The 14,116-nt window shown below is 35.7% G+C and overlaps 1 protein-coding gene across 2 annotated transcripts in view; it reads left to right on the top strand.

Moving 5' to 3' along the window:
- The window catches only part of LOC127418781 (excitatory amino acid transporter 5-like), a 65,970-nt gene that overhangs the window by 45,766 nt on the left and 6,088 nt on the right, over nucleotides 1–14,116 (top strand). For both annotated transcript variants that reach the window (XM_051659599.1, XM_051659600.1), the window contains exons 4-8: nucleotides 952–994; nucleotides 2,548–2,782; nucleotides 5,775–5,874; nucleotides 6,221–6,454; nucleotides 11,136–11,330. In XM_051659599.1, coding sequence (XP_051515559.1) covers nucleotides 952–994; nucleotides 2,548–2,782; nucleotides 5,775–5,874; nucleotides 6,221–6,454; nucleotides 11,136–11,330 — 807 coding nt within the window. The remainder of the gene's footprint in view (nucleotides 1–951; nucleotides 995–2,547; nucleotides 2,783–5,774; nucleotides 5,875–6,220; nucleotides 6,455–11,135; nucleotides 11,331–14,116) is intronic.

Here is a 14,116-nt window from a genome sequence, read left to right as displayed (position 1 = left end):
AAACAACAAATAAACATGCAAATACAAAAATCAGATGGTGTGTGGAGTGATAGAGACTGTTTGAGCGAGCTGAGCACTTTAAGCTTCACTCCCTTCAACATGAGTGCTCTCGGTGTCAATCAAACAAGCGTGCTCTCCGGGTGCTCTCAATATCTCATCAGTCACTCATCTCAGCGCTATTCTGTGAGGATTCCAATTTAATTGAGGATCCCAATTTAAATCAGACAGTTGTTCGCAATGCCACTAATAACAGATATAACTGTTTAACCTTAAATAATGGCACCGTGTCTTCATGCATTTGCTTAATAATTGGCGATTTGTATTGCAACAAAACGCCAAAGGAGGCTGACAGATCATAAATACTAATGATTCCTCATAGGAGCAATTTTGGAGCTATTAATAGACAACTTAATTATTTTTGAACGTATCTCTTCTGTGTGTGATGCCCTCATCATGGTTTTTACTGGTTGCCAGTATGTCACAATGACCTTTGATATTGACAACAGAACTATTCATAATTGTTTTCAATACAAATAAATGATAGCAATTTACAGTTAATGTAATTTTACTGTGTGGGGCATAAACATAACTGTAGAGTATAACTTGCAAAAGTGTGGCTAAGGGCACTTTAAAAAAAAATCGGTATCTGCCTCAAATTTCCTGATCAGTGCACCACTAATTGCCATTGTTGTATTCCAAACAAACCAATGCATAAAATCAAAATAAACACTGACCTTAAAATATAAAGGTCAGTAAAATATCGAGTAGTTTATTTGTTTGGCCTTCAATCTTTGTTTTGGCCACTTGACTACAAAACTAGCAAGGACAATTTCTTTAAAATTGAAGTTACATAGATTTTATATTTTCGATGAAATGTATTGAAATGGTTCCAGAATTCAATGTACATTCACATACTGTATCTCACTGTTATATGTTTATGTCCCCAAACAGAAACATGTTTCCAGCTAACCTTGTTCAAGCCACATTTCAACAGGTAAGACTCTGCAATGAACTATGAATTATCAGTTACTCTTCTTGCAATCTACAGAATTGGAGCAGTGTTGGGGCAACTGCTTTGAAACTGTAGCTTTCCAAGCTATGAGCTATTCACAATTTAAAGTATTTAAATTCCAGTCAAGCTACTCTTATTAAAAAAAAAAAAAAAAAAAAAAAAGAGTTAGCTACACTGCAAGCTACTAACAAAAAATAGCTAACTAAATGCAATGTATATAAAGAAGACATTTTTGTTTAGATATAACAATTAGATATTATTTAATTGTGCAATTAAAAGTATTTATTCAATAATATTACCTGATATTGTATATTTAATTAAGGTGACATTCTCTAAGAATATTAATCATAGTTTTACTACATAGTTTAACCATGGTATTTGTAGTAAAAACATAGTAACCACAAAATCAACCATGGTTATTACAATCATGGTTACTGAAATTTTACTTTATTAAACCATGGTTAATTGTTGTCAGGGTTAAACAAATAGAGTGACAACATTAAACTGGACATAAATTTATACTTAAAATATGCTAATAAAACTAGAAAGCACTCAATTTTACATAGCTGACATATAGTGATAAACAGCAGCAACTAACTAAATGTTTTGCTTAAAAAAAAAAAGAAGGCAAGGTCTACTTAAGACTGCGTGGGGCTCAAGTGAATCGTTTATGTGAACCGTCCAAAAGAACCTGTAACTACTTTAGCGGTGCAATTATAGAAAAATAATCTTCTAAAGTGCTGGTCATTCAATTCTTAAATTAAGGTCTGAGATATGGCAACCAACTATTGTGAGTTATGTTCATTAATGTAGTCTTATATGAGATTTGGTAACATCTGATGTTTTTATATTTACTATTGTGTTTATAAGGGATTTTTTTTTAACCAATATGAGAACGTACTGGGATATTGTTTATCAAAATAATGTGCGTACAAAACATGAACTACAATTGATTTAAATGTCTTTTAACATCTGAAATGAGCCATTGTATTATAAATAGGCTTAATAAAAAATTAAAAATGTAGTGCTCAAAAACATTTTTGTAATTCTTGCGTGTGCACTTGAAAATATGAATAGAAAATTTTGGCAGGTTTGTTTCTGTGCAGACGTGTGGTTGTCAGAAGGCTTCTTTTTTTTTTTTTTTTCACATTATGCAAATAAGTCTTCCCCTAGTGAATGTTGTTTTTGTGAAGACAGGTTTTGGCAGGTCTAAAACTATAGTCTGTAATTGGCTTTGCAAATCACTCGGTAGCATCACGTCCATCAACTTTTCTAGTCAGTACCACAACAACAACAACAACAAAACTCCACAAAAGCAGCCAATATGGCTATTCTGCTATGTTTTAAGTCTTCTTATCCCATATGATAGTTTTGTTTGAGTAACAAACCAAAAAATGGTAGGCGAGATTATGACTTAAAGCATTTGGGGAGCTTTTTTGTTCCAGTCACTTAAGTGAGCTTGTCTACATCTGACAGTCAACTAAATTACACTGAAATCTAATAAAAAGAGATTAATTTCTCTCTTATCTTGTCAGTATCGTACCAATAGTGTGCCCATAATGAAGAGCCCGAAGACGACAGTGGCCACCGGTCTGACGGAGACCACCACTCGCCGCGCTCTTATCTACGGCATTCAGGATGATAATGGGACGGATATTCAGAACTTTCAGTTGGATTTGACTCCGCCTCCTGACGTTGTATTCCGAACTCTTCCTGGCACCAGTGAGGGCATGAATGTGCTAGGCATCGTCATTTTCTCAGCCACCATGGGTGAGAATACTGTCACATAGAGGAGTTCCCATTACAATATTTATACCTATTTACACCACTGTACTCTAAAAATACCATGGATAAAATATTGTAATACTTTCTGTGAAGCCTGAATGCAGAGAGCATTGTCAAGGAATTTTACTTGCATTATAATGCATCCCATAATGCCTTGTAATGTACGTTATTATGAGTTGATTCCAGTTGAGTTTGGTTTTAGCATGTTGAGGCCACATCCACACTGATATATGTTTTCAGTTGAAAAATAAATTTTTGCATCGATTTTGCCACATTTTACCTCTCATCTTCTTTGGGACAGCGTTTTCTTCCAACAAAAATAGAGAGTTTTGGTAACGCTTTTTAGTGCTGCAAACTTTGGCATAAGGAAACTGAAAAAAAAATTCAACCAAAAACATATCAGGGTTGCCAACTGTTCCGTATTAGCCAGGACGTTCCATATTGTTGCCCATACGGGACGCTTCTTGTCCTGTATATCACAGTTCAAATTGCTCAAAACTTCCCTTATTTGAGTGATGAAAATTTGGCAACCCAAGACATAGCCTAAGTAAACAACACAGTTCTGTAATAAAATATTGGTAAAAATTCAAATAAACAAATTCATCATATAATCAGTATTTTTCTCGACTCATGCATTCTGGGATTGCTGTATCCCTCAAAATATGTTTGCCAGCTGTCCCATATTCCTGTATTAAAGGAATACTCTGGGTTCAATACAAGATAAACTCAATCGACAGCATTTGTGGCATAATGTCGATTGCCATAAACGTTAAAAAAAGCAATAATTGAGGTTACGATGGACGTGAATGTAGCCAATTTTTGGAGGATTTAAAGACATTAATTACATTAATTCTTCTGTTAAAACTCATGTATAATTTGAGCTGTAAAGTTGTTTAAAACACCATTTTTACAGTCATTTTAGGGTTTTAGTGTTTGTTGACTACATCGTCATGTCAATGAAGTTGTAAAATTAGCTATAACTTTACACAAGGTTAGTAAGTGAATTTATCACACTAAAATCATGCATATTGTTTATGTCTTGCAGCTATACTTCTGGAAAAGTGAGTATTTTAACATAAGAAAAAATTTGCCCCATTCACTTCCATTGTAAGTGTCTCAGTGTCACCTCGATTTTTGCTTTTTTTAAAGAAAAGGAGGGGCAAATCAAAATTAATTTTTGTGGTAATCAATATTATGCCACAAATGCTGTCGATTTAGCTTATTGAACCCGGAATATTTCTTAAACACTCAAAATGCTCAATCATCCCTTATTTAAAGGGGGAAAGTTGCAAATCCTACCTGAAGAATGTATGGGACAGTGGCAAATTCTCTGGGCCAGCAAAGCCTTCTCTGCTGGCCTAACATGCCTAATAAAAAATTACATTTTCATCCTTACATTCTCATCACCTTTTTGCCAATTTATTTTCAATCACTTTCCACTCCTAAATCATCTACAACTTAATAGGGGAAAACAAAAATTGATTCAATCAGAATTCATTCCTTGACACTTACAAGCAAAGTGTGTTATTTGTTCTTGGTGGGTGTGGTCTTAAGGATATATCCCAGTAAAGGCCTTCTAGCTGGCCTCGAGTGACGCAATCACGCAACGAGTGATGGATGTAATTCGAAAGCGAAGAGGGCAAGACAAGACCTAGCTGACAGAGTTGGCTGTCACTGCTGCTATCGCCATTGAGAAAGAGATCCTTATGGATTTAAAAACCTGAGATGTTCTGCATAATCATGTGCTTGATTAATTTATTAAACAGGAAAGGAGGACTGATTTTCACTACAAGTAAATTAGTAAGTGCTTTTTGCATTGTTATAGCAACATCAGGAGTTTTCTACGTGTAAATTAGTCTGCTTGAGCATTCAGTGTCTTTTCAAGTTTTGAAAAGTAATCAAGTACCCTGACACAAAATAAAATGTATTGCAAGCAACATTTAAATTACAAATATTATAAGATAGCTTTTCCCAGGTATTATAGAACACCTTGGTAGATTCATATGTAAAATTATATTTTTTGAATGTCAGTTCGGGAGACGTATCCAACTCTTATTTAATAATATATTTCACAAAACAGTCATGCTGCAGTTAAAATTAGGCTGGTTTGAGCATTCAGCATCTTTTCAAATTTTGGCTTTCGTGAATGGACGTAATTTTAAAATGTCAATATGATATTAAGTGGCTGCTACATAATGTATGATATCCATAGGGTGTCTTGTTAATTGTGAAACTGTGTTTTCTTAATGGCATGAATCACACTGAAGGCCTAGACTTAAAATGCATGGGTCGCCACTGGTATGGGATATACCTTTAAGCCTTAATGCATTACACTTGATTAACACCTAATGTCGTGTGTTATTGTGCATTATACTCTTTAAAGGCATTATAAAGGCATTCTGTATTTTATTACAGAACCGTGTTGTTTACTTAGGCTATGTCTTGGGTTGCCAACTTTTCATCACTCAAATAAGGGAAGTTTTGAGCAATTTGAACTATGATATACGGGACAAGAAGTGTCCCGTATGGGCAACAATATGGAACGTCCTGGCTAATACGGAACAGTTGGCAACCCTAATGCGTTTTTGGTTGAATTTTTTTTTTTCAGTTTCCTTACGCCAAAGTTTGTAGCACTAAAAAGCGTTACCAAAACTCTATTTCTGGTGGAAGAAAACGCTGTCCCAAAGAAGATGAGAGGTATAAATGTGGCAAAATCGAAAAAAGTTTTTCAACTGAAAATGTATATCAGTGTGGATGTGGCCTCAACATGCTAAAACCAAACTCAACTGGAATCAACTCATAATAATGTACATACATTTATAGTGCATTGTGTGTATACAGGCTTCACAGAAAGTGCTATCGATAATACAGTAGTTATGAATATTCATTAGGTCTGACAATATTTACTGTATAAATGATAATGTCATTAATATAATGTAATTTCTTACTTTTGTACATCACTGCTCATTCACATCAGGCATAATGTTGGGCAGAATGGGTCCAAATGGCAGCGCTCTGGTGAACTTTTGCCAGAGTCTCAATGAAGCTGTGCTGAAAATTGTCGCTATAGTTATCTGGTGAGATTATTATTCAAAATGTATTTTGTTTTTGCTTTGTTTTTTAAAGTTACAATAATAATAGTGTTAATAAAAGAATGATTAGAAACATTATGTTTGATAATTTACATGATAAAATGATCAAAACATTATCTACAGTCTCTTTAAATGACCTGTCCCCTTTCTATGGACAACATTGTAAGTTAATAAGTTAATGGTGACAGCAGAACTCTGGTTGTGAACCAAGCTGTTTAGCTCTGCCCTCTAAATTTGTTTAATTGTTGTTAACTTGTGAGATTTAAAGAAGGTAACTGCAGATTTTCACCCTGAAGGCTGACGGTTCTATGAATTTCTTGTTTCTCTGCAGGTATTTCCCATTTGGTATCGTGTTCCTGGTTGCCGGGAAGATTCTGGAGATGAGCGACCCGTCAGCGATGGGGAAGAAGCTGGGCTTTTATGCCATCACTGTGGTGATGGGCCTCATTCTACATGGCCTCTTCATCCTGCCCAGCATGTACTTCTTTATCACCAAGAAGAGTCCCATCGTCTACATCAGAGGAATCCTGCAGGCCCTGCTCATCTCTCTGGCCACATCATCCAGGTACAAAATCATACACACAAACACACAATAAAACTTCAAGAATTCATATTCTGGGAATTCTGCCCTGTTCTGTTCTATAAAAATAATAATAATGGTAAAATCACATTTGTGATTTTAAGAATTGTCATAAGAACTGTTGCTGAAGAGAGGTATGCGAGCGTTTATATAGTCTAGTGGCGATTGCGAGATTAGATTAACGTACTCCTCCTGAACTTTCTTTTAGAACTCAAATTCATGAGTTTGCGTGCTCGTATAATCCTGAGATAATGGCAAATTGTTAAAGTAGTTGGATTGCTTTCTATAACGTAGGGTCTTGAGCGCGAGACTTGACTTGGGCTCCAGGTTCCCACCGAACAGTTGTGTTCGGCGACAGCAAAGCCATGTGAATATTTCTGAAACAAAACGAGTTTGCTTATGGGAGGAATGATGTCCTCAATGCCAGTTAATGGTAAGAGGACAGATTTTTCCCCCAAAATAAAGGTGCACTGGTGTCTCGGCTGGTTGGGTTAATAAGAAAATGTGTAAAGTTTGCACCTTTAGTTTAGAATGGGTATCAATGGTTGCAGCAACAGCCGAAGATTGCAGAGGTGATGGGAGATTAAGCTCACCTGTGAGAGAAAGAAAAGATGGTGAGAGATAATCACAGGTAAATAAGGCTCGCTGCTGGTGAGAGAGAGCATAAAAAGAAAGGAGAAGGTTAACTGCAGCAGCAGTCATAGACAAGACTCTCCTGTGGGACAGCATATGAGAAAAGATGGAAGAGATGTTGCCGTGGTAGAAGTAGGTAGATAGGGTTTTCCAGCGGGAAAGGGCATGCGAAGGAATGGATGAGAAGAGAAATTCCAGCGTAGCGTGGTGGCAGTGGTGGACAGAACTCACCTGCGGGACAGCGTATGAGAAAAGATAGGTGCCAGATTTGTTGTGGCAGCATTAGTAGTGAGATAGAGCTATTCTGCAGGAGAGTGCATGGGAAATGGAAGAATGAGAAGAGAGGTTCAAGCATGCTGCGGCAGTAATGGTACACAGAACTCTCTTGCAGGAGAGTGTGAAAAGGATGGATGAGAAAGATTCTGTGACATTTGCAAGTCATGTCAACTTTATTTATAAAGCACATTTAAAAACAACAAAAGTTGAACCAAAGTGCTGTACAATTAGATAAAAAAGTGTAATAGAGTACACAAATATATAAAAATAATAAAACAATATATAAACAAACAAAACTAAACCAATAAACAACATGTAACTATGACCTTCAATAAGTAAAAATAGGTTTTAAGAAAAGATTAAAAAAATGGCTAAAGATGTAGCGGACCTTACGTGTAAAGGGAGACTGTTCCAGAGTTTGGGTGTGACAACAGAGATAGCTCAGTCTCCCTTAGACTTGCACCGACAGCTGGGAAATGATAAAAGAAGTTGCTTACAAGATTCAAGCATTCTAGGAGGCGAATATGGATGCAGAAAATCAGTGATATATTAAGGAGCAAGACCAGACAGGGCCTTGTACACATACCAATTCAGGGGTAATGAGATCTCTGTTTTTTAGTCCCAGTTAAAAATTGGGCTGCGGCATTTTGAACCATCTGTAAACGAGAAAGCAGACTGAGGCAGACCAGCATACAGAGAGTTACAATAATCCAGCTGTGAAGTAATAAGAGTATGGATCTCAGTTTCAAGGTCTTTACCAGAAATAAAATAATTTAATTTAGCAATAGACCTAAATTGAAAGAAACTTCCCTTAGAAACAGCACTAATCTGTTTGTCAAACAGTAATGATTTGTCAAAAATAACCCCAAGATTTTTCACATGCATGTGTACATTGGAGGAAAGCAGACCTAACTGGGCTTCAATGACAGATGAAATCCTGGCAGAGCCTAAAATCAATACTTCAGTTTTGCTTTCATTTAATTGAAAAAATTATTCACCATCCAGCCTATAATTTCCTCAAAACACAAATGAATAGAATCAACAGAGCAGCTGCTATCAGGCATAACTGGTAAATAACATTGTGAGTCAATGATAGGAGACATTATATTTTGAACAATGGAGTGCAGGGGAAGCATATAGAAAGTGAACAATAATGGTCCCAGAATAGAACCCTGGGGCACACCGCAAGATTGGGGGGCTGTTGTAGAGGGAAAATTACCTATATTTATGGAGGAAGTCCTCTCTTTCAGATAGGAGGCAAACCACTGCAGAGCCAGACCCTGAATACCCACCATATACTCCAACCGGTTTAAAAGTACAGTTGAAGCCAGAAGTTTACATACACCTTAGCCAAATACATTTAAACTCAGTTTTTCACAATTCCTGACATTTAATCATAAACTCACTGAAACCAATGCAAAAATATCAGGTGGGAAATGTCGCATGTCAGTAAGTCTGCATACTGTCTCCGATCCTAGGGTACTGGAATTTTTGGATACAGAATGCCGACTTCCTGTGTGATCATGTTGGTGCATACATATTCAATCTGCTGAATATCATTTAAGTTATAGTAAGTGGTAATTTGACATTAAATAAGGAAGCACCTGAAACTCAAAAATACTTACTATATATGATTATCTATATTATGTCATATTGTTTTAGCTTTATGCATATGGTTTGAAGCCCAGTAGATTATTCTCCAGACATAATTGTCAATAATTCAATTAATATGAGGTAAGGAGAACGTACAATCATATTTGCTGCATTATTGAACTGAATGGATCATGACTATGTGAAAAAAAAAAAAATGTAGAAAACACTTGCACAACTGTGCTGGGAATAAATTCAGCTTCATTATATTGATTTCTTGTAATGCGTTCAGCAAAAAATTAATTCGGAGAATGAAAAGCGAGATTCATTATTTACAGTCAGCCATGAGTAATTGAATTCAAGAGTTAAAGTGTCCAATAAATGGTCGGTTACTGAGATAAGGTAATTAGTATTCAGCTGGTCATGTGATTCCAACATGGCAGCCCCCATAAGGGGACCTTCTACATGTAGAATAAAAGAGATTTTATAAGGGTACTAATATGCCTGGAGTCTTTATCTTATGTGAATGTTAATGAATGTATAAATATATTTCAATATTACAATACATTTATTTAGGGGTGAAAAAAAATAATCAAGAAAAAATTACTGAGTGCATTTTTTAACAAATGTAATAGCGTAAGTACTGTGACCCTTTTGTACAAATGTTTCTGCTGTGGTTCACATATAAGTGACATGTTGTGATATTATAACTTCACTTCAACATATAGCTGCACAGCATGTGTGCCACTCATCTGTAATTTATTCATAGCTTTAAAGATTTTCTTTCTTGCAGTAATTGTATCGAATGATAGTGAATTGCACATAAAATCTTTTTTGGTTGTTGAGTGGTTAGGGTTAGTTTACCCAAACATCATCATTCTGTTATCATTTACTCACCCTCAAGTCTTTTCAAACCTGAATGACTTTTATTCTTCCGTGGAACACAAAAACAGACATTTTGAAGAACGTTCTTACTAGGGCTGCACGATACGGAGAAAAAAATCTATATGCAGTAAGTTGTTGAATATTGCGTTATGCGATAATACTATTATGACATCATCAGAACACGTGGAACATCGAAACCCCCATGCCAAAATATCCTGAAGTTTATTGTAAAAAAATGGACTGTCTAACCCAGAGATCACAAACATGTCTTTTGTTCCACATTGAATATAAAGTCCTAGACTGGATTTAATACTATATGTACTGTTTTACCATTAGCTACATATCCACAAATGTGACACGCTCCATCATTTGAGTCAGAAGTTTTTGGAGAAACATGATTTTAGCCTTAGCTTTCAAATTATGTCAGTTTTATTGCAAGATCCAAACAATACATTTTGTGTTGATGCTCTTTAATGCCGTGTGGGAAAGATCATGGTAGACATCCATTCAAAGTAACCGGGGGCACAACACACTCTCTCCCTCTGACTTATAGAACAAAACAAAAAAAAACATGAATGAACATCAGAGGGTATGTTGAAAGATATAGGAGAACTTACTGTAATGTGTCATCTCTCTTGTATTTGCCCAATCTGTTAATGGAGAAAATGAATGTGGAATATCTCGTACTTTTCCTTGGGTGCTTGAATCCCCAGAGTGCTCAGAGGATCGGTGGCTATGCACACTTCATACACGCATACCAAGTGACAATTGTGCACCCATTCTATTCTCTGATATCAGCGTTAGAGTTAGGTTAGGGCATCACCATAGACATTATTTTAAAAGTACTAAAATCATTCCGTTATTGCAAGCCCATAAGATTCCAGTATCGTGCAGCCCTAGTTTACACTGCTTTTTCCATTTACAATGAAAGCATGTAGTGAACAAAGACTGTCAAGCTCCAGAAAGGACACAAAATAGCACCATAAAAGTATCGTAAATGAAGTCTTTATGACTTGGGGCTATATTCCAAATCTTATGAAGCCATATGACAGTTTTGTGTAAGGAACAGACCAATATAGACATTTTTAACTGAAAATCTTCCCTTTTGTTGCACGCAAATCTTATTCTCTCTTGACTTGCATTATAAGTAGACCTCAAGGAAAGAAATAAAATGCTACTAACGTGTAGAATAGGGCTAATTAAATGCCCTTTTAAGCTGTGCGTATATTTCCAAATCAGCACTGGGTTGAGTTTTAACATTTAATTCCTTTATCATTTGCAGTTCAGCCACACTGCCTATCACCTTCAAGTGCCTGCTGGAGAACAATCACATCGACCGGCGGATCATTCGTTTCGTGCTGCCTGTAGGGGCCACCATCAACATGGACGGCACTGCTCTCTACGAGGCTGTCGCAGCCATTTTTATTGCCCAGGTCAACAACTATGAGCTTGACTTCGGCCAAATCATCACAATCAGGTAAGAAAAGTGAAAGTTTAACATAAGTTTGGAATATACAAGGGTATCCTTTTTTTGTGAGCAGATGTTGAAAGCCCTCCATTATTGTATCTGTGACGTTCTGTGGAAATGAAGCCTTAGCATAGCACAACGTATTATTAATGAATGAAAATATATATATATATATATATACACACAGAACACACAATATTGGTAATAGTCTGTGTGTGTATATAGATGAGAAAAAACAGGAATTTGATATATGGCAATACGTGTAAAACACATACAGTATATAAAATGTATGTTCATGTATGGTTTTAACTGATAAACATATAAAAATATTTGTCACAAATATGTACAAAGATGCAACATACAGTCTATTTAAAAATACTAAAAATATAACAAGTTATAAGTTTTCATTTAACATAACCTATAATACAATCATATAACATATTTTCCCAAATACACATATCAATTACACATACAGTACATAAGATTATATAACAGTATAATCACACACACATACAAAATCAAATACAGAACGAGCATCTAAACAAAGACAAACTCTTACGCATATGCCAACACAAATACGTTAAGTACACAGACATGCATGTATACGCACTCACAGGATTAGATAAACATTCGTGTCACCCATTCACAGTTTAAGAAGGTTTACAGCTGCCTTGAGGACATGTCATTCATATCAGGTACTTTTATAAAGACTGAATCTGTGCTTGTTCAGAGACAAATATAAATCAATGTACAGAAACCCTTGCGCACAGTTTAAATTCATGAGGAGGAATAAAAGACAGTATGGCTTTTTTCAGAGAAATAACGGGTCTTTTAAAGGGGTTGTATCATGAGGAATAAAATGTTCCTTAATCTTTTGAGTTAAAAGGGCTGATGTACTATCAAAATGAACTGTAACTAAGTGGAAAACTAATTCATTGTTTAGTGAGAAAAATTAAAAATAAAACTGAACCTCAGGGAACAAAATGTAATAATTATAAAAACAATTTTACATTATGTGGCCAAAGGTTTGTGAACACCCAAACACCACACCCATAAATGCTCGTTGAGCATTTAATGTAAAAACCATTTGAATTCATTTAAAGCTGGTCATCCCTTTTCTGCTGTAACAGCTTCTACTGTTATGGTTCAGCTTTCCACTAGATGTTAGAACATGGCTGCAGGGATTTGTTGTCATTTTCAGACACAAGAGCATTAATGAAACCATACACCGATGTTGGGCGATAGGGTGTGGCTCACTGTTGGTGTTCCAGTTTATCCCAAATGTGCTCATAAGGGGTTCAGGTCTGAGCTTTGAGTAGACCAGTCACAACAGCCTCAGTAAATAATTTTTTATGGCCCTTGCTTTGTCCACAGGGACATTGTCATGCTGGAGTATGGTTGCTCCGATTGCAAAATTTTGGCTTCGGTACGATTCCAGCCCTGGTACCTCAGTATCGATAGTTAATCGATACTATAATCAACAAATAAAAAGCTTCAGATTTTTTATGAAATTACACAGAAAACGACTTGATTAAAAGAACTGCATAAAGTCTCACAGATACAAATTATATGTTTTCCGTTTAATTTTTAATTTTTCCATGTTAAATGTTTTAATTAAATGTTATGATCAAATGGTGTTTAATTAAATTGATACATACAGATTTAATCAAATAAAACTCTAATAATAAATATTGCTGCACAACAGAGCTGCACAGTATTAATGAAAACATTAATGAAAAAAAAATCTGATTACCTGTGGCACAAGGCTGCTATGGCTGAATCACATCATGCTGATAAAACACTTGCATTTGTGATATTGCTTACAAATAATAATAAGATTAATAATAAAATAATAATAATAAAACAACCATTTAATATTATGTAATTGTTATTATGGGTATTATTGCTACTTTTTGAATATTACATTTTTATACAGTAATATTTTTTTTCTGTCTTCAATTTCACGCATTCAGGTGAATAGAGCTTTCATTTAAGCATATCCAGATGTTTTTTATTTTATTTGCAAATTGTCATTGATTTCATCTCAAATCTGTCACATCTCATAACATTTTGCTAATGACAGCATACTGTAATATGGTACCGAAATTAGCAACAAGATGATACCGTACCATTTACATTTTTCTGGCATGGCGATACTTCGTTAGTACCGGTAAACCGCGCAACCCGATACTGGAGTAGAAAGGGCCTCAACAAACTTTTGCCACAAAGATAAGAGCACAAAATGATCAACAGTGTTATCTTATAATGATCTGCCTTCGCTTAAATTAAGGGGCATAGCCAAACTGCTAATTAAAAAGATGTGTCCACAAACTTTTGGCCATGAAGCGTGTTACCTTTATGATAAAGACATATTACCTTTATGATAAATGGGCTACTGTTTGTTTTGAAGGGAAAGAGTGAATTAGCAGAAAGGTTAAATTAAATGACAGCAGTGACGGAGCAATGTGAAAGAGAGAGATCAGAGACAGAGGCATGGACGATGGATGGGGGATGGAGGGGAACAAGTGAAAAACTGTACAATAATCCTCTGGTAAGACAGCCATGTGACAGGGGTAAATCACCATCACTCTGCACGACACAACACTGCACGAAACTGCGGACAACACTGCCTCTCTCTCTGTCTCTATCCCTTTCTATTTCATTATTTTACAGTCCTCTATTTCTTTATCTAAATTCTCATTCGCACAATCGTTAGGTCAGCGCATTAGCCTGTGATGTACACTAACAGTAGTCAACTTTGTAGTATGCACTTGTGTGCTGTCTACGGCTGAGGC

This window comes from Myxocyprinus asiaticus, chromosome 28 (genome assembly GCF_019703515.2).
Source record: "Myxocyprinus asiaticus isolate MX2 ecotype Aquarium Trade chromosome 28, UBuf_Myxa_2, whole genome shotgun sequence".
Lineage (NCBI taxonomy): Eukaryota > Metazoa > Chordata > Actinopteri > Cypriniformes > Catostomidae > Myxocyprinus > Myxocyprinus asiaticus.
Note: the sequence above shows the minus strand (reverse complement) of the source record. Positions and strands in the feature narration are given on the sequence as shown.